The 21,331-nt window shown below is 39.6% G+C and overlaps 1 protein-coding gene across 7 annotated transcripts in view; it reads left to right on the top strand.

The window, feature by feature from the left end:
* DLGAP2 (DLG associated protein 2) overlaps positions 1-21,331 on the top strand; it is a 480,050-nt gene that overhangs the window by 65,823 nt on the left and 392,896 nt on the right. For 6 of the 7 annotated variants that reach the window (XM_087775270.1, XM_087775281.1, XM_087775268.1 and 3 more), the window contains exon 2: positions 14,512-14,566. In XM_087775270.1, the coding sequence (XP_087631396.1) occupies positions 14,512-14,566 (55 nt within the window). Of the gene's footprint in view, positions 1-14,506; positions 14,567-21,331 lie in introns of those variants that run through there. The other variant, XM_087775271.1, reaches the window with a different exon arrangement.

Genomic DNA, 21,331 nt, shown 5'->3' with positions numbered 1-21,331 from the left:
CAGCATATAACAGGTCACCTTTGAAAGATACAAAACATTTACTTACCTGCCACAAAAATCAGTATGGTATTTAAAGGAGCATCCTTTACTGAAGCTGGGTCAAGGGGAAATACCCATAGGTACTGAAGTAGTAGTTTATTTTGTTTAACACTTATTTTTTTCACATTTGCATTGATATGAATTTCCACAGTACATCACATAGCAATAGTGTTTCTGTTCTAGCTTATAGATGACAAAATCTCCTGTTGGTCTTGTAATAAGATAGTTCAACAAAACGAATTGCCATTACTTCCATGAGATAGTATAAAATAATCACAGGAAAATGAAAAAGGATTAAAAAAATTCAGGATTCTAGGGCGATATTTTGAAACATCCAAAGATTCCGAGCATTTGATTGCATACTATTTTCTGTGCTATCTGCACAGATTGCAACAAACACGCAACTTTTTATAAAGTTTACTCCAAGCACTCCAAACTGCAAATTAGCTGCTTCATGGCTTTTCGTGTGTTTGAATAATAAAAACTCATCTAAGGCAGTCTGAAATTCAGTGGGATATTGCACTAATTCTTTCTTAAACTGTCAGAAGTGTTCAGGTGTGTACTCCCCATTAACTCCAAGTGGGCAATATTTTGCAAAATTTTATTTCATTATTATCTGGGAGTATAGCAAGATTTTCAGTGCTAGTCATGCATTCAGGATCCACAAAAACACTTCAGTTGCACCATATGATTTGCTTAAATGTTTTTCAGAATATTTGTGTAAATAAACAGGCCACTTACTTACACTTTGGAATCTTGTGTGGTATCAAAACAACATTTTTGGTAGCTGTCTTAATATCTTTTTGGCTAGAGTAAGCAATATGAATAGTGAGTGGCAGAGCCCCTTAGTCTTTCATCAGGACAGTGCAATTGGGGTAGGCTCAAGCAATTTCATTGCTAATTCTAGATTCTGGTTTGAAGAGGCAGAGTTCAGTCCTTGGAAAAAACAAATTGCTGGTGATTACCACTGATGAGGTAACATCAGTGCTGACGTGTCTGAAGATGGGATGACCCCTGAGAATAACTAAAATGCTGAAACAGGAACTTATGTCAATGGAGATAGCTTGTCTACTAGTCAGGTGCTCATCCTTTAATATTTTCAGGAGACTGGGCATGTCAAGCAGACTGATTATATAGTTCAGCATTGCGTGACTTAAGCTTTTGTTCTCGGGAGATGACATTTCCTTGAAAGTGACATGAAAGGAAGAAGTAAAAATAAACAGGCCGAAAACAACCTATTTTCAACTAGATAGCCAAGACTGCAAGAAAAAAAAATCCCTCTAAAACTACATTTATTTTAGCTTGTAGTTAAGAAAGCATATATGTAAAAGCTCTGCCATTCCACGTAATAGATTTACCAACAAACAAATGTTCCCCTAGCCTTCCAACAGTTCTTGTACTTATTTCTCTGATGGCAAATGAAGGCTCCAGAAGCATCACAAAAGAACAGTAAAATATTTGTCCAGGTCGGAAAACTAATTAACTCTGTGCAGCCCCATTGCCCCTTGCAAGCCTTATAAAACCCCTGAAACATACAGAGCTGAAGAAAAGGGTAATTGTTTCTTTTTAGGGGAGTACTTAGCATGCTGTTCTGGGATGCAGCTGGCACGGGTCCATATACTCCTCCGATTAATTCCAAGTGAGGTGTCTACCTTTGATCTTCGTTGTTCTTGGGAGAGCGCTGTAACCCTCTCCAGTGCTCTAACACTGGGGACATTTCGCTGGGCTCTGTAATAGTAAGTAATTCTGCGTTGTACAAAATACTTAAATGAGTGTTAGCAAAGAGGCAGGAACTTGCCTTTTTTTTTTTTTCTTTTTGGCAAGTCCTCTGACCGCTGAATTATAGAGCTCTTTGTGATCTGAGTAACATTTTGCTAATTGTGCAAAATCAATAAAATCTTCATCAGAGATGAAGAATCTCATCTCACAATAACTGATCATGGCAGCCTTTTAAAAGATAAGAGTCTAGCATCTCTATTTGACAGATGTTTGACTTGCAGCTTGATCTCCCCTACTGTAGATGAGTTGTGCCTCTGTTGCCTGTTTCTCAAGAGGTGAGGCAGCGCTGTCATCTCCAGTGCTCAATTTAAGACTACCCCAAGAGCGCATGAGATCTTTGATGCCTGCCGGCTTTGTTAACACTCTTGGGGATTCCCCAGGCTCCCCCCGGCTCCTTCCACAGCACTGGAGGAGCAAACGAATAGGCACATTTGTGCACATTTTTGATCTATATTGTCACCTTTATAGGCATCAAAAACACCCTTTCTGAGCATGCATCTTTGTGTCATCTATGTAGATGTATGTAGACCTTAAGCTGATTAAAGATCAGAGCAAGATGGAAGCTACATAGTTTTAATAGTGTATCATCAGCTCACAGATTAAAACTGCTCTGCCACTCTTCCTCTTTTGTATTCTCAAAAATTGACTGCACAAATTATGCAGTCTTCTTCCTCAAAAAACCTCGCCAGAAGCATAACTGTTCAACTGGAATTGAAAAAATCATAACCTGCTTACTGAGACCTATCCTTGCTTTATCCCACCTTCAGCACAATCTTCCAAAATGACTGGGGCTTGCAACAAGCTATCATATTGTTGAAAACTGAATGAAACATGGGTAATAAAGACAAAGTTCTGTCTTAAAGAGGAAGCTATTCTTTCCATAAGAATGCCTGCTTGTTGGGGAAGGAGGTGTGGGTAGTTGCTTTGTGTTCTGAAATGTATATCCCCCTGTGCTATCAAACATTGCTAAGGGCATGAACAAGGCGCACAGGCATCCTTCTCTGTTTGTTCTCTTTGCATGAAAGATTTGTGTAACCTAAATCTATGAAATAAGTATTCTTAAAAATAACCCTTCCTTCTCTGTTTTTCTGCCATCACTTGCAGTTGTCCATCAGGAGTGAAATGTCCCAGTTCTCTGTATGCATGAATTCTGTAGCGTGCATCTACTTCAGTTTGTGTGTTGGGCCAAAAGATGATAAAACAGACTTGACTTCCATGGAACAGCAAAGCAGTCTAGAAAAACTATGCCTCGTTCCCCGTTTTCAGGATATCTTTCACCTGGCCAGGGAAAACAGCTAGATGAAATTGCAGACATCTGATTCATCTCTGCAATTGTCCCATCGAGGAAAGAGAGTGCTGCTTATGTCTAGAGTCTCAACTTCTCCAAAGTGACGAATGTATGAAAGCTACCATATGTCATAGTTAAACTACTGATAAATTATAAATTATTAGGAGACTTCCTTGCTAGTTCAAGTCATGATTCACCACTTCTGATACATGAGTTATTCTTTGATTCACAGTGAGAAAGGTCTGTGATACCAGGACCATAAATGCAGGTAAACAGTTAGGATGTTTCCTTTTATTTTGTTGTGGTAACTTTCATACTTGAAAAATCCTCTCTCACCTTACTCATAATTTTTGAACTGAATTTCTTTGTATATCTGTGACTCCTACACAATAGAATAAAGCAGGCCATTGAGAGAGTTTTGTTGCCAAGTCCTAGTACAAAACCATAAACTTTAATTTTTAATGAAGATTAGTTTCTTTCTAACAAAGATGCAGGGAAGGGCTATTACTCTATTTTCCACGTTTAATGGATTTGCTTCTGCAGTGCAAATACAGGTATCAAAATCTTTAAGATCCTTGTGCTTTACACATAAATCTTAAATGCAATTCCAGAGCAGCAAGGAGAAATAACACTTGGGATTCCCTGGCATTTACCTTGTATATATTATTATTATCTGAATAATCTGTGCTTTTGAATGACATAATTTATTGACATTGTGCATTAAAAAGACTTCTTGCAACAAGCCGCAATAAAAACATATTCCACAACACCCTCCCAGACTAAAACCTGAGGGACCAAGCCACAGCTGGCTTTGTTCAGTGGTGTGTGGGCGAGATGGAAGCAGGGAGACAGCTCACCTCTCCTCTAACAAAACCTCTGAGGGATCAGCTACTGCCCAGTGAGGCCCCGCTGGCACCGTGCACGTTGGTGCCACCAGGTCCAGCCTCTCCCCGACGACCAGGCACCTCCACTTCTCCAGCACTGGTTTTGGTGTGCTCACTGGAGGCTGCTCCTGAGCCAGGAGGATTTTTTTCCTCCCTGTACATCTACTGCAGGCTATCGCAGCCCCAGCTGGCTCTGCCTGGCAGGGATTCAGCCCTGAGCCCTGGAAAGAGCAGGTTAGCATGTAGGATCCAAGCTGACCCATGAGGAGGACTATGACTTCTACTCAGGAGAAAAAAAACTCTGGAGATGAGAAATCTCTGCGGCAGGGACGGTGGCAGCGGTATCTGCAGTGCCTGTGCATGTGTGCGCTGACAGCGTGTCAGCCAACTCCGGTGAGTGACAAGTGCAGGGAGGTAGCCAGGACCTATCTGCTAGAGGGCTTAAAATTCCCTAGCCTGAGAACATTCCGTGTGATTTGCCGTAGCCTTGCTCTATACTCACTTTGATCTGCACAAACTGTGCTGCTGTTGCGGTGTGGACCCTCACGGTACCGCAGCAACAAAAATAATACCAGGGCATCCTTTTCCCCGAGAAGACTGCTTTCTCGCATTTATCTGTACTGCTGTAGTACCATGATCTCCAACTAGGAGACCGCGCAGTCTAGGCATTGCAAGGTACATACATACTTTGCATCTAATAGATTAATGCAGGGGAAAAAAAGAACTATTATTATCATGTTTTGTATTTTAGAGAACAAAAATGAAGATGTTTGTTCTGCTCCAATATATATAGCAAACTCTACAATTTTTATTTGCTCAAAACACAATCAGATGCTTAAAGATAAATAAATCATAACAACTCAGTCAAAGATTTCTTTTCATAAACGACTTTTTGTGCCAAATCACTCTCCACGGCTTACTCTTAAACTAATTAAACAATTGCAGCCCTGGGGTGACTGCTTTGTAACTTCTGAGGGAATAGCTGTCTTTAGCTGCCTCCTAAAGCCGCTATGCTTCTATAAGGCTTTTGGGTTTTGCAGGTGGATGTAAATGTGCTCATTATTCAAATTTAAGATTCATTAGTAGAAATAGAAATTACATATGTCAGTTATAAATATATTTGAACGAGGATGGAGGAAGTGTTGCATTTTAATCTTACGTTTTAGTGTAATATTTGACTGTATTAGTACATTAAATCTAACATATTAAAATTATGGAATAATTTAGGTTGGAAGAGACTTCTAGAGGTCATCAAGTCCAACCTTCTGCTCAGTGCAGGGCTACCTTCAAAGTTAAAGCAGGTTTCTCTGGGCTTTGTCCATCTGAGTTTTGAAAATCTTCAAGGTTGGAGATTCCACAAAAAAAATCTCTGGGATTTTTTTTCTTCATGTCCAGTCAGAATTGCTTTTGCTGCAACCTGAAACTGCTGCCTTGAGTCCCCTTTCACTGTGCACCTATGAGGAGAGTGTGACTCTGTCTTCTCCATAATGCTTTTACTGCAATTCTTTAGTCTTCTCTTTCTCAGGATGCCCCTACCTCCTGCCCTCAGAAGGTGACCACCTTCCAAAAATGACAGACTGAGGATCCACAGTCATCATCCTTGGACCCTTGGACGTATTTCACCCAGCCCCATGGACTTGCTATATCCAGTTAGCTTAAGTGATCCCTTCCTTGGTCCTCCTGGATGCGCAGCTTAGGGGTGTAGCCCAGGGGCCGGGTGAACCTCCGCAATTGCTGTAGGACATGCAGCAGCTGGGCTCCAGGCAAGCAGTAAATTCCTGAGACAGCTGGTCCGGTCAGCAGATAAGTGTCTCTGTCCCAACAGAAGGGAATATCCAACTGCTATTGCCCATTACTTCCTTTTTGTGACCTGTGGATTAGGCTCAGTCACCCTCCAGCCCTGGAAATCACTAGCTGTCACCCTCCACTACTGTGGGGGTCTTTGTCAGTCCCCCTTCAAGAGCTGTCTCTGGCCATTCCTCCTTCAGGCCAAGTTGAGGCTTTGGCTCTTGCCCCTGCAGAGACTCTGTGGCGAATTGGGACCAACCTTTGGAGTATTAGTGATCTGCTACAGTTATTTCTGCCCCATGATCCACATGATCCACACCAGAGATACGATATTTCGCATCTAGGTATTGCTGTTAGGTAGGAGATGCTACTGCTGCTCATGGTGGTAACAGGCAGAAGAAATGTTTATGATTTCTGTTTTACACCAAAATCTGTTTTTCAGGTCCAATTGCAGGACCAAGTGAATTTGTTTATGTTGGTTGTTTTATGTATAGTGTAATGACTGTACATCTGACAAATTGGTTAGGAATACTTCATCTGAAGGAAAGCTGAAAATACAATTGGTTTTGTCGTGAAGTTTATCCTCCTATTCATTTACTTTTGGAAAAAGAAGTTACAGCATCAACTGGAAAGTCTTGGTCTCTTCCTTCCAGAAATGTTACCCTGGGAGGGGCAACTTCATAATCTCTCAGATTCAGAGGACTTTGAGGGCATCATCATCTCTCAGGTTCAGAGCACTTTGACTTTGCTTGTTCCAGATGTTTGAAGGCCTAGTTTTGGACAGTGGTGCAATGGTGCAATTATTTGAACAACAAACTGATGTGTTCCCAATAGACCCGCATTTATCATGCTGTGTTTAGTCTGAGGCATCTTAAATAATTTGCGGATTCTATTGTAAGTGCAACCAATTACAGTAATTGGACCTGGAGGTCACAAATATATGGATCACTATAGCAAAGTCTTGTTCTGTCAATAAGGAGTGTACTCTTCTGAAAAATAAAGGAGTTTTTGTTGTTGCTGATGTATTGTTCTCAAAGAGTCTAAACACTGAATAGGAAGTCAGAAAGAAATAGGGTTTATGGCTGTTGCTAGTACACCACTTATTTTTCTGTGCTATTAAATAGTGAAAAGACTGTCTTAAGGTATTATTTTTGCTCACTTCAGAGCCAGATGTGCAGCTAACTTGTGGAGTACATGATCTTTTTTTTTTTTTCAACAGGCTTTCCTAGTTACTCTCTTTAGTCTGCATATTATATATTCTTATGAAAGCTATGTGGAGGGATTATACTTTAGATGATAACTTTTAAAAGATTCATGTTTATAAGTCCTTGTTAATCATAGGACAATTATAATTAGTTCATGCTAAAGCAGATTCATGCTAACATGAACCTGGAATGTGTCATAGTGATAATCGTGTTTTCTTTCCTGGGCTATCAAAAAAATGATCACACCTGTGTTTCAGCTTAACTTGGCATGGTGACTTGGATAAAAGGAGTAACGAAGCCAAAGACAGTGCATGGAGCTGAGCTATGCTATCCAGGGTCCTTATAACACGACACCTTTTTTCCTAGGGTTGCTTTCCCTTATTTAGTTTTGATTCAGATATACAAAATGGATTATGCAGTCAGTGAGTTCCTCATTACTTAAATGTCTGTCACTTGTAGTTGAAAACTCTGCTAAAGAAATGTTGCTTCTGTTGTTGGTGTCAATACTTCCTTTAATCATGGAAAGGGTTTTAGAAAATTTCCATTTTTTGAGATGCAATACAATCTGAAAGAACACATATTAGTATGGGTATTGTAATGTTTTCAGAATATTTCTGAGATTTATCTTCCTTAATCCAACATTTTCTGTTATGCAAAAAGAAAAGAGACAATATACATATTTAAATGTGATTTGATATGATACGATAAATACATTGATACAATATTAAAGTATTTGATATATGGTAAATATGATTTATCTTTTCTCAGTGTAACTTGTCCTTTCAACAAAATATTCATGTTTTATTTATGTTCTGGATATCTAATTGGGAATGGTGGACTAAGGTAGAGGATGATAAGAGAAGAAAATACTTTTACTAAAAACCCCACAAAGCAGATGAATCATTAGCAAGTTCTGTTCTGACATTAAATTAGCATGAAGGTTCACCGGTGTATATGTGAAATTGGATATTGGACAACAGCACTCTAGTAAAATCTTGAAGAAACATAATTGGACAAGTCTGGGCCATCTCATCAGAATACAATGAAATAAACTGACAAGACGGGCTTCTTACTCTCACCGCCGTGGGTGGGAGACATTTTGGCACAGGCCGCCTTTGCAGCAGGGTGCAGCTCATCAGGAGCTACAGTGAAAGGTTATTTCCTCGGGAGGTCAGAGGAACTGACGGCTAGCAGGGAATGATTGAAAGGTCTTGCAAAATCTCTACTACTTTCAGCAGCACACAAAAAAATCATGTCTTAATATTTTCTATTTGAGCTACCTTTGGCATTGTGAGCTGGGTCTGCGTTGCTCTGTCAGGGAACACGTGTGGGTTTGGGTAAGCACTGGGAGGGCAGATCCCTCTGGTCCTGCTGCTCTCTTCCTCCAGAGCCAGACATTTCAAGGACTCATTTTATGAGCAACTTGGAACTGTTGCTGATGATGGTGTGGGTTGTATCGATAACAGCTTCAAGTGAGACAAAGGAGAGACGCACTGGTAATCTTAGGTTGCTTTTGAGTACTTACAGGAACTGAAATGATAACAGAGATTTGTTGATATACTCCCTAAATACCCCTTAAAAAGCATAACCAAATATAATCATGCTTGTGAGAGTGGAATGAAGATCAGATTTAGCTTCTTGTAGGTTGAAGCAACTGCATATTGTTAGGAAGCTGAAGGCAATAGCTTGATGTAGCATTTCACCACCTGGTTGCAAAAACCTGTCTGCTCTGAAAGAAGAAATATGGAAATGCTATAATGATAAACCTTTGATTTATGATAGTTCGTATCACACAACAGCTTGTGAGCGGGAAACCTTGCCTACATTTCACGCCCTGTCTGAAGGCAGACACCTTTACAGACTTGTTAGATAGTTGGCCGCTATGAACGGCCAAATCCTGAATGCTTCTTTTCTGCTTAACAAGAAGCAGGGAATTGGTTCCAGAGCAGTAGGACTTTCCCCTTTTAACAGTGTCACTGGGACAGAGACATCTCAAATCCTCAGGTATGAAGTCCAAAAGAGAAGGATGCTTAAAAACGAAACCCAAAATATAATATGGCCCTGTAATGCCAGGAGGCAACACAAGACATTCAGAGAAGTGTGAGTGCAAGATTTCCAGTGTTTTTAAGATCTAGTTGTTACGAACATCATCTCAAAACGTCTCTGTAGTAGCTCATGAAGAAATTGCCTAAAACAAAAGGCCTGAGAAAAATATAAGGAAAAGCAAATGCAGTGATATAATGAATGTGATTCTTAGAGTGAAAACAATTAAAATTCCTTCCACAAGATTTGTGCGGATGGTAGGAAAGCAGAAATGCTTAACATGGAGCAGTGCAGATAGCAAGGTCTAGGAGGTGCCTACCTTTTCAAAAGAAGTGACACATTTGAAAGACAAAAAGATAGGAACTTACTCACTGGATCACACCAAAATATCTAACCTCTCTTCTCTCCAGTACTGTACTTCTTCTGCAGAAGATGCAAGGCACACTTTATGGGATGACTCTGCCCAAGGACCATTTCTTTGTAACCATCAGTGCATGTGGAAAGCTCAAATTCTGGAATATGTTTTCTCTAAAATTTTATAAATCTATGTGTATTATTTGCCCACTATATGTTTGACACATTTTCTTCTGAATATTAACGTATTCTTGCAATCAAAATATTTCACATGCTAATTGTAATAGTTTTCTGGGGGAGGGAGGTCAGGAGGATAGGGGGCTATCTCAGAGGCAGTCCTTGGAAGTGGTTGAACATGAGCACAAGGACCATGTGCATGGCCTGTGTGACTGGCATGGCCAAAAGGGTAATTCTGACTTTGCAAACTTTGGGATCAGTGTATTTCTAGGATGTAAAAAGCAGAGACAAATAGCATATCTCAGCTTGGGACCTGAAATTCAAGTTGAGGTTCCTTCCTTCTGGCAAGTTATAAACCACAGTATAAATCCTTGTTAACTTCGGCCTTGAATTTCACCTATAGACTCCTGAGTTGCGTGTTCTGTAATTTTGGACCTGTGAAACATTCATTTTCAGTTGACTTACTTTTCAGCAGAAAAAAAATGTAAATGGACAAGGGAAAATAGTATCCAGTTCACTTTTCTATGGCCATCTTAGCAGACCAATTATAAGTGGAGTAGAAAACAGAACATCTTTATCGTTCAGTACCATAGAGAGGCCTGAACATCTTCATGCAGCAGATCCTTTTAAGTGAGTAGATATCCATTTCAAAGAGGCATTTTTCCATAGTAGAATTATTTTGCTTCACAGGTTTCCACTTCTCTGTAATTTTTTTTTTTTTTTTAAATTGCGTTAGAGGTTAGTACTTTCCAAACTTAAAATGATTTTGTAGGAATTAATTCTGGTTCTTGTTAAACCACTCTAAGAAAGTATTGCATGCTGAAAACTCAGAGGACTCAGATGTTTTATTTTTATGAAATGAAGGAAAGTTTCCAAGCAGACATATAAAAATATGAGCTTTACTAAATTGTAAACAGCTAAGTAACTACTCTGTGCTGCTCTGAGAAGCTTTCTGCATACGTATATTACATATAGCTACAACTAAAAGTTTTAACACTAATTATGGCAGCTATGTTTTTATATATCTCTAAGCACAACAAGCTGTAGTGAAAAAAAATGTAAGTAAGTGGGTCCTGATCAATATCCACCAACATAAATTAGAATTTTTCACTGAATTTGAGGAAGCTTTCGGCTCGGCACCGTGGGCAAAGACTACTTTCCTGCTACATGTGACCACCTAACTGTATACTGTGGACCAGAGCTAATTTGGCTACTGCTAGGGAAGCACCTTGATGTTAAGGACATACCACCTGCTGTATTATTTATTCTGTTTCTGCATCTGTGCGTCCAGTTTTAATTTAGTATTGAAATGCCTTAGCTCCCAGCTGAGAGCTTATAAAACAACTGAAGGTTAAATCATCAGTTTAATATAGTTGAAACCTGTTTCTCTTTTGCTGAGGAGAAAGAAGAATGTTCTAAAACAATATTCTGTTCTGTTTTTTCCCCGCATGTGAATCCCTGCAGTTGCTCCCATGTTTTGACTTCTACAGCAGAAATCGCTGCAGGTCTGATTTGGGTGAAGATTCTCATTCAAATTGCCTGTGTAGGTAAAGTTTCAAACCACAAAAAAAAATTTTAAAAAATTTAATCTAGGGATTATCTGTGAAATTGAAGAAAAAACTCTGAGACATAAGGCATTTTAAGGAATAAACTGGGGATTACAGCATGCCAATGAATGAAAGGAAAGCAGTAGGAGAAAGGAGGGATGTAGAGGGAAAGGTGACAGTTTTGCTGAGGAATTCTCCTGTCATTTTCCGCAGGGAGGAGAGAAACGGAGTGGGGAGAAAGTGGGAGGAGAGCAGTGTGAAGAGGCTCTTGGATACCATGGAGATGGGTACAGTGTAAAAATCTGTATACCGTAGATAAGTAAGTGGGAGGCTGATATCAAACTCCTACCAGCCAGAAACTGGCTTTGTGCAGGGTAAACATGTTAAAGGGCTAAGGAGAGGGAAGCATTGTTTTAGCCTCTGCCATGCTGTTTGCCCACTTAACACTTAAGAGAGTGAAGGGAAGGGACAAATAAATGGTTTTCCAGCTTGTGCTTTTCAGTATGACTATTCTATTATCTATATCCAGTCTACCAGGAAGGAAAAATTATGTTCTGGAGCTTTTTTTTTCCCCATTGAAATTGTCTTGCTACTCCAGACCTGTTTTTTCTGTCTCTTCTTTTAATTTCACTCTTAATTTGATTAACTGGATGCTCATAATAAATTCATAATGCTTCTCCATGGTTCGTGAATGTGGGGAAGAAAATGTGACAGATTCACTAGGAACTAAATGTTACTTTATGTCTGAGTAAGACAGTGTTTTTTTAAAATTTTGTCTTTGTGTTACACTGCTTTGAAAGGCTGTCTCTGTTCATTTTAGGATTTCTTTGTTCTCTGCTTCTAATTTTTATGCTTTCGATGCCTGTAAGACTGTGCTGTTATTTATATCTGTGGCCATAAGGAAGATGCTATAGTTTGTGTGTATGATGTTGTACTCCTAAGAATTATTGGATTTTTTTATTTTAAAATTTAAGAAACACTGTAGAATGACGCGTGTTGTTTTCAGAAGATTGTTATTCATGCTATTGATTCTTCTTAAAACACAAGCTGCCTGCTGCCTGTGAATTGGGATAAGGCAAGCTGCTACTTTGGTTCAAGTCCTACTTTCTTCCCTCAAATAGTCCTCCCTGAAGTAGTTTTGAGACTACTTCAAGGGAGAAAGATTTCTACTTAAGGAAGCCATTTACTTATTGAAAGGTCTTGTGTAGACCAAAAGAGATGAGAAAGGACGGTACTTAGCTGGTATAGCTGAGCATGCAGAAATTCAGAAGTACGAGATGTCCACACGTGTCCCTCAGCATGGTCTGCCTCCTGGTGAGGGTGTTTCCGCAGGCAGGGAGCCATAATGTCAAGTACCTTAACTTCAGGGTGGTGGAAGCTGCTTAAACGGGGTTGCAACAGAGTGAAGTAAAAGACTGGCACACATCTAGGAAGTAAGTGGCTGTGAATCTAACGTAGGTTTTCCTTCTTCCCTCAAGCTTTGTGGACTTTCAAGAGTGGCCGTGGGTGACCCGTGAGGTCCTGCGTCATGTCTAAGGAAGGAAGAAGTGATCTGGCAGCCTCCAGAAGCACTGGCAGTTACAGACCTACACCAGGACAAAAGTCCGTGTACATGTGTGTGTGAAAGAGTGAGCTAGAAGAAATTTGAGAAAAATAAGCTACTTATCAAGTCAAGGTGTATGTACAGTAATGCGATAAAGCCCCAAATGTGACCATAAATTGTATTTGCAACAAAGGGGCTCCTTGATAAGCTGTTGGGGTGATCTGCTGAGACATATCTCTGGAGAGCTGACTCGATTACCCTGTGCCTAGCATCCACTGCTGAAACCCGATTTGTTTTCCATTTTATCCACTAGCTTAACTTTAGAATTATGCCAGAATAAGTGTGTTTTGTTTTTTTTTTTTTTTTTTTTGTAAGAGCTTACATTTAAATGCTTTGCCTTCAGTAGGGTACAGAGGAGTTGAGAGGGGAACTGTTCTTATCCCTGACAGTTCTACCCACTGCTTTTTGTCCAGGGCAGCTTTCTGACCACAGACTGACTTTTCAGCTTAAAATGGCAATAAAAGCACAGTTTTGCAATGGCCCTGCCTTTGCATGTGTGCATTCAGGAAGAAGCATGGTGCAGCAAGTTTCTTAAGACATTGATTTGTTGTGCTGGAGGACACGCAGGCCGAGGTGCTCATCCCGTGGGGGTTACTGGAGCGTATATTGGAAAAGTCCCACAGGGAGGGATGGGACGTACGGTGCTGCTGCAGGGGCAGTACATGTCTGACTCTTGGCGGTCTCATCCCTAGTTATTAACCTTAGCCAAACACGAATAGCAGTCTTTGTGAAAAATATAAATATCTCTAGTCCCTAAAGTATTTTCATTCCTGAATTTCGAAACTTAATGCAAGCTGTGGTGGAGCTTGGGGTCTTCTTAGCAGTTAGATGCCCAGCATTTCCAGACAGTAGTTATGCTGGTGTCCTGTCTGTAGAAACTAAGTGGATTTTTTTTTTTTTAAATTTCAGACTTTAAAGGGTGCACATTGAACCCCAAGGGAAAATTTAGAGAGGCCATCTCAGAGAATGGTTTTTAATTGGGTTTTTCTCAGAAATAGCAAAGGAAAAGCCATTAAACTTTAAGGTACAGTTTTACAGATGCCGATAGCATTGTACAGGGTGTCAATTATAGATTTAAAAGTCAGAATAAAATATGATCTTGGGTGCTGCAAGTACAGGTTGCTGCTCGTACGAGCACCAAAGCTGGTTGTCTGCACCAAAACAGGTGACTTCAATGCATAGATCTGTGAAGAGTGAGCCTGCGAGAACGGGCCAGTGGTGGTGGGAGGCTTCCGCAGCATTTCTTGCTGGCTGCCAGCGGCATCTCAGCATGGTGGACATGGTGAACCACAAGCTTGGGATCTTTTCTGCCCTTGTTCCCTTGAGTTTTCTACTCAAGCTTCTGGGGTTTTGTGTTGTCTGCTGGAACTGGGCATGTGCGGAGGGAAATGCTGTGCTTTGGAATTTGGTCCTGAGTGATTTATGAAAAGCTAGATCTCATAGCCCGAGGGCCACATATGCAAAATCAGGAACAGCAGCGTCATTGACTGATAGCATCCTGTCTTTCTAAGTTGAGCACGATTAATTATGTTCTTATGTTCTTTTACTCAGCTTTTTAATATTGTAGCTTATGGGAGAGGGTGAAACTAGCTTTACAGGCAGGTAGTAAGCAGCTAATCTTGTAAGATACGTCTCTGTGTGCAGCTCCTAATGAGCAGGGTTCACATTTGCATTGCGTGATAGCTGATTTGGGTGCAGTATGAGAGCACAAAGCTTGATCAGATGTGCACTCCAGAAGTCATCGGCTCTTTTTCATATATTAAAATATACGTGTGCATTAACCTCTGTTTCTTTGTTGCAACAGGTTCTGCCTGGCATACTGCAGAAGCATTGCTGTATTTTACCTGACAGGAACACAGGTAAACTTTTTTCTTAATGAGTTGATATTGTAATCTGATTTGGAGAAATGCAAACACAAATTGGATGATATAAAGAAGTCTTGTTTGCTATTTATGGTCATTGAAGTTCTTTTCTAGGGAGTGTCAACTTGGATGTTTTGTTTAAATTACCTGCTTTCATGTGAAGATTTTGTGTATGCTGTTAACTTTCTGGAGCTATCGCTGTTGTAGAGACTGCTCTCAGGTCTTGCTTATAAAGGTATTTTCATGAACTTCTGAAGCATCTCTATTGTTAATTATAAACTTACAATTTTGGCAAGGAAAGGGGTTTAATACTGGAGTCTGCAGTCTGGTCCTGTTGATTCACAAAGGTGCTAAGCAGTAAGTCTTATGCGTAGCTCTGACTGCAGATAAATGCTTACTTTATGCTTATTTTTCAGAGACTAGGGGAGTAAGCTAAAGGAGTAGACAGAAGGAGTATCACTAATGATGCCTTGCTATTGTGCAGGACGAGAGTTAAAGAAGTAATACATTTGTGACCAGAACAAATCAATTGATGAGAACAATAACATGGACAAGGAGAAAGTGATGATTTAATTTTACATTCTTTTATTACAGGAAAAACAATTTCTTTTAAAATAAGTTTTAAAATCCTTTTTATAATTTTATAAATTGGGTGAAAATGACTGCATATGCGATTGTGAGTTTGATTTAACAGTCTAATTTCAGAGAAGTAGAAGGAAAAATATAGCTTATTTTTGATATCTTCTTAATAGAACATATATGATTGTTTGCAGCTCTGGAGGCTTCATTCCCCCTTCCCCCAATAGCTGCCATTAAAATAAACTGGTTTGTTCCTTGGCTTGCTATTACTTGTATTTCAGGCACAGTTTGCACTAAGGGTAATTGCATAGAGAACTTGACAACTGTGTTGAACTGTAGTGTGACTTGTGGTTACCTGCAACTGCTCAAATTAAATTTAAAATCTCATTTCCATTTTCATCTGTGAACATGGGAGAAGTACATTATAGTAAGACAGTTAATAATACACCTCTTCATGCAAGAATTTGAAAGTTTATAATTAGTGAACAGATTGCAGACAGACTTTGGCCTTCAGATTTATTTCAAGCTTTCCTGAAAATTGGACTAAGGAATCATGGTATAATGGCCTCAGCCCAGCCTGTGTGCTCCTGTGCTAATATCCTGTGCTGATTATCTTTTTTTTCTTTTATTTGTAATATAAGAATTTGATCCAGATTCCTTTGATGACCAAACTCTTCTTGATTTGTACAGAAGTGTATCAAGTGGATATCAAAGCCAGTGTTACCTGAAGTGATGGCCTGGAGTTGGGCAGTAAGACTCTGACCATTTGTCTAAAGAGGGTGAAATAAGCCTTTATAATCAATGTCAAGAAAGCCATTTATCTAAAATCCCAGTCACCTTCAAAAGTGCCTTCATTTGGACGTAAGAGAAGGGAGGAGCTTGCTAATGTAAAATTTGGTTTTGAAAATTTTGAACTAAGCTCTTTGAAGAGGAAACCTATCAGGTTTTGCTACATACCAACTGCTGTACAACTCAAGCACACTTAGATATGAAAATAACTGTAACTTCTATTGCTTCTGTGTGACTGCTGCAGTAAGTATTTTTATGCCTACCTATTATATAGTTGGGGGCTGCCAGCAGGTGCAAATTAAATGATGTCTGTGTTCTATTTTCCCCATTTCCCCCATTTATGGTGTCTAAATACTTGGCAGAGAGAAGGAGAAGAGTTCAGACAGGATGTGGGGGATTTTTCAGCTCCTTTCTGGAGGAAAAAAATGACTGAATTTTTGAGTTTGATTCATTGAGTCTATTAGAGTTAGGTGAACCATTTTCTTGTTTGATTATGTCTGAATCAACTATTCCAAATGGAGAAGAAGACATTCATTAAATTTGTGTAAATGTGAAACGTGCTATTTGCATTCAAAAGTATACATCGTATATAATCTTGTCCAGCTCCATTCTTACTAAGTGAGCCAGAGAAATTGCCTGATTGCAAGCTGTAGGTCTATGTCAGTGTTCAGCTGCTGACATTTGGAGGAATTTAGCCATGTGCAGACTTAGATGTTGTTCCTAATAAAAAGGAGAGAAGGATAAAAAGAGAGATGGACTAGGGGGAGGGAGGGGAGAAGAAAGAGGGGAAGAAGCATAAAATGAGACCTCCAAAACCATTAGGGAAGACCACAGATGCTGTAGGGAGTAGGGATGGGTGAACAGGAGAGATGCAGTAGTAGTTTCCCCACTTGTTTATATCCATTCAACAGTTCAGGAGTGGGCAGCTTGGGGGTCTTGTGCTCCTCATTCAAGAGGGCCCCCACGACCAGCCTCTTTCATGCTGTTAGCACAGGAGATGCACCCCAGAGAAAGGAACGAGCCTTTAGGAATGATGGGGCCAGTGCTGCCAGGCCATCCTTTCATCTGGCTGCCCTTCGGACCTAGCCCAACCTCGATTCTTGGGTAATATATGCAATTAGCCTTAAAAGTAGTATGGCCCCAGATTGCATGTCCCTCTGTCCCTTCCTACACTGTGTAAGAGTTTGAAGTGGCAACAGTTAATCTCTCAGTATTGATATTCTGTATTTGTAAACTGGAGAAGAGAACTACACATGGAAAGAAAGGTACATGGGAGCAATGATCACCTTCCCCTGGTGACAGTGTTTTGGTACTTCTACCATGAATTTTTATTCTCAGTGCTTATAACGTGGGTATAAAAACCTCTCCTGCAGAGCCTTTCAAAAGGGAGGATAAGAAAGTAATTCAGCTGTTCCAGAGCAATGCAGTTTTGGAAGAAGACACATATTTAACAAATTAGGTGTCTCAAAGGTTAAAGAACAATTCATTTTTCAAACATGTAAGACATTTACAAAATCTCAATCTCAAAAGACTGAATGCTGCTAGTTAGTTGCTTGCATTAAGCTTTTCTATTAGACAGTGATGTTTCATTTCTTACGTGTTAATTTATTTGTGGCTTTCCATTAATTATAAATATCTTTTCATTACTAAATTGAAAGTTCATATAGCATGCACTGGCATAATGCATGTTCATTATGGTGTTAGCTGGTATCCAGAACCTGTGTTTGTCACATACCCTGTGCCTCAAGAAGCAAAAGATCCCAGACCAACACCTTTATCCTGCACTTCCTTCTTATATGCCATAAGCATACTATAAGAGCTGTATTGATGTCCCTTGGTTTCTTTCCTTCTCCTGTAACTTAACCAGCCAGCAAAAATTGGGATGCATTAGCAGTTATAAAGTTAATTGGAAGAAAAGCAGTTACACGCTCTGTACAGGTGTTGCTAACAAGATCATAAGGGGAAACAGTGTGAAGGTACTAATGACCTGGTGGGGAGCAGCTTGCTCATTTTCTTTAATTATAACCCTCTCTCTCTCCAGCTCCAACTGAGAGAAATAACCCACCCCTTTTGATGGACATCCACCACCTTCTGTGTACATGTGCAGCCAGCTCTAATTCCCTTTATAAATATTTCCCAGCAATGATCCATCCCCTGCCAACAGGATCTCTTCAGCCAAGTCAGAAGTCTCCCCTCATTACGGCACGGTCACTTCTGTAAACCTTAGACAGATGCTAAGGCTGTCCTTCCACCTTCCTAAGCTGTTCACACAGTATGAGCAGTACACTGGGTTTCTACCCTCAAAAGGAAGATAGCCATTAAATACAGCATACTTCGGCATTCCTAAAAAAACAGGAAAAATTAAGGGGTAGAAATGCAGTTTTGAAATAGAGAAGTCAGTGTTCCCTGATGTGGGTTGCTTTTTATTTAAATTTATGTAAGTTTAAAGTTTATTTTTATTTTCAGTCTTGCTTGAAATAGAGCTCTTCAGGCAGTACATGTGGGTTGTTTAGCTATAGATACTTTCATACAAATAAAAAGAGGAAATATATCTGAAAGCTTATGCTTTTGTGTATGCTGTGTTTAAGCAGTCTTAGACCAGATAAGTGAATTATTTGGAGTTTGATTTTTGTTTATCCCAAAGCTCCCTGTATCGTGATCTAGCACAGTAAATGATCCTCAAGGTGAACACAAATATACTTGGTGCAGTAAAACGTGAGTTATCAATAGGACTCATTAGCAGAAGGCGCTCTGTGCGGTTTTTACCATTGCTGCAACTGTTAAATGGCCATTCTTGCACTGCAGAGATACGGATAGCTGTGTGCTTTGTCTGCTGCTGTTGTGCTCTTGATACACAATTATTAGTTTCCTGTCATGCAAGGGAATTGCACAAACAGCTTCTGTACTATCCTTTTCCATCATAGCCGTGAGTTTAATATGTTGTGGACTGCAAATTTGGGCTCATTTTTTCCACTGAAGATCCCAAAGGAAGGGATGAATCAATAGTCACTAACAGCTTCTTGGGTTGATTCGTTCTCTGGTGCTTTAAGCTTGCATTTGCTCTCTGATAGTGAAGAACGTAGGTACAGTAAAGAGCATCCACACTTATCTGGCTGACTTGATTCTGATAAATAGCTCCTTTAAACTTTAAACAACACTCTTTAAAAAAAAAAAAAAAAAGAGAGAAAAAAGATTTATGCCGTCTCAAGTTTCTTCATCATCCATTTTCAGGTCAGCTCTTGTGTGCTGATATTGAACTTGCACAAGATGTTAAATCCTTCATTATAATCATTCTCTTTTGTCCACTGCATTGGCTAAAATTACATTGACAAAAAGTGTGACCAATGTTCTGCTCTCGGCAAAGAATGAATAATATCTTCTTGAGAGAATGGTAATTGCTTTAGATACAAAAGCAGGAGCTTAATAATAACGAATCTCTTCATTGGGTAAAGTATAGCCCAAGACAGTAATGTTTCATCCTTTGCTTGTTTGCTTTTCTTCCTGGTGCTTGAAGAGCAAATATTGAACAGGAGAAAAATCTAAGATGGTATTAAAAGGAATTCCTGCATTAAACTCTACTAAATTGGATAAAGAAGTTAACATTGCTTTGTTTTTTTCTTAACTATATCTACAACTGTGTTGCCTTAGTAGTTTTTAAAATAAAAGGAGTGTGGATTGGTGTTCAAAACCAATGTGTTTTATAACTAGCAAATATGTTACTAACTACTAGTTAATTTTTTCTGTATATATATTTATTCAAATGCAATGGATGTTTGTAAGAAGAGCCATGCATATGACTGGGCTCACAATGCATATGTATGAACTGTACAGCAGCCAGTTTGATTTCACAGAAGGAATTACAGGACAATGTTCAGAAGCCAAAGTCCTGTTACAAAAATAACTTGCCATATTCACTAGCATATCATCTTCCATCTGAACATTTTGAAGTACTTAATTAATTGTGATGAATTTTTGTCTTGTGCCATTGAGATGATAAAGAAATTTTATTCCTATGTTTTATAGAAGAGAAAGTCAAATTATCATCTGGTGCAATGCAAGAATATTCACTAGGGTTATGTATCATCCTCTTTAGAAGTTCTTTGCTTAAACTGAGGTTGTCCTTTTACTTTCAAGACGTAACTATAGATTTTTAGACAGTTCCTGCAGACCTCACCTGCTGTCTGCTTGCTGAGTTCAACATGAGCGTTCTCATTCAGATGTTCAGCTGCAGGCTGCCTGCTGGTACTTTCCAGCCCTGTTTCCATGGAAATGGGAATTAGAGGGGTGAAAATAAAGCAAGAGTAAGTATTTTCTTAATCTTCTAGTTAATCTGGAAGTTCTCATACCTTGGTATCAAGGTTGTTTTGCTTTTAGTTGGCTAGGCATATGATGCCAACTTTTTGCAAAATAAAAAAAAAAAAAAACCCAAACCTGTCAATAGAGCTGTTATGAGCAATACCTGCTACCTTAACCATGTAGAGGTGTGGGGGATCACCAGTAAAGGATGAAGAAGGGAGAACTGAACTGGACTGTGCAAGGACAAACCGATGAAAGGGAGTGAGGCAATACGCAGTGGCAGAGGTGATAAGCTGTGACAGAACTTCTTGTCACACATAGCTTGCATTGTGAAAAATGTTGACAGTAATTAATTGAATAGTGCCACATGAACCTGGGGGACGAAAACATCCAGTTCAGAGAAGATCTAATTTAAATGCTCCAGACTGAAAGTGAAACAAAGGATATCATCTAATGCATTCAAAACATAATTTAGGGCTTTCATATTTCCCTAGAGATTCCTGCTCTCCTTTTTTCCTCCATGTTCCTGACACTACCATATCAGCAAAGTCAGGACTGTGGAGCAGTCGCCATACAGATGGGTGTATGGTGAGGTAAAATTTCTACTTATTGCAAGCAGCATATTCTTAGATACACTCTTCTGCCCTTTTCCCAGTGGCTGAACCCCAGCCACGGCTTTGTGTTAGCCTATCCTTGGGAAGAGGAGGTTTAGATGTCACGTTAAATGTTCTAAGATCAATAAAACATGCTCCCCTGAAAGACGAGTGCTGACTAGCCCCTGCGCTCTTGGGACTGGATATAAACCGTTAGCTGTAAAATAGCACTTTCACAACAGTCTCACCCTCATATGTGCGGGGAGCAGGGGCTGAAGAGGGGGCTCTAACTCAGTGAAGCTTAATTCTAGAGGCAGGAATGTGAGTGAGTATGTATGTTTGCAATCTCTTTGCCCAACATCATAAGAGCCCTGGTGGCTGAAGGTGTGTAGGAAGGAAATTCTCTCCAGAACACAGCATCTCTTGCAAGAAAGCTTACTTGACCTTTATTTCTGAAATGTTTTGTAAAGCATTCCCAATGCATACAGCTCAGCTACTGAAGGAA

This window comes from Nipponia nippon, unplaced genomic scaffold (genome assembly GCF_047370975.1).
Source record: "Nipponia nippon isolate SJK-2023a ecotype South Korea unplaced genomic scaffold, ASM4737097v1 scaffold_4, whole genome shotgun sequence".
NCBI classification, from domain to species: domain Eukaryota; kingdom Metazoa; phylum Chordata; class Aves; order Pelecaniformes; family Threskiornithidae; genus Nipponia; species Nipponia nippon.
This window is presented reverse-complemented; position numbering and strand designations above follow the sequence as displayed.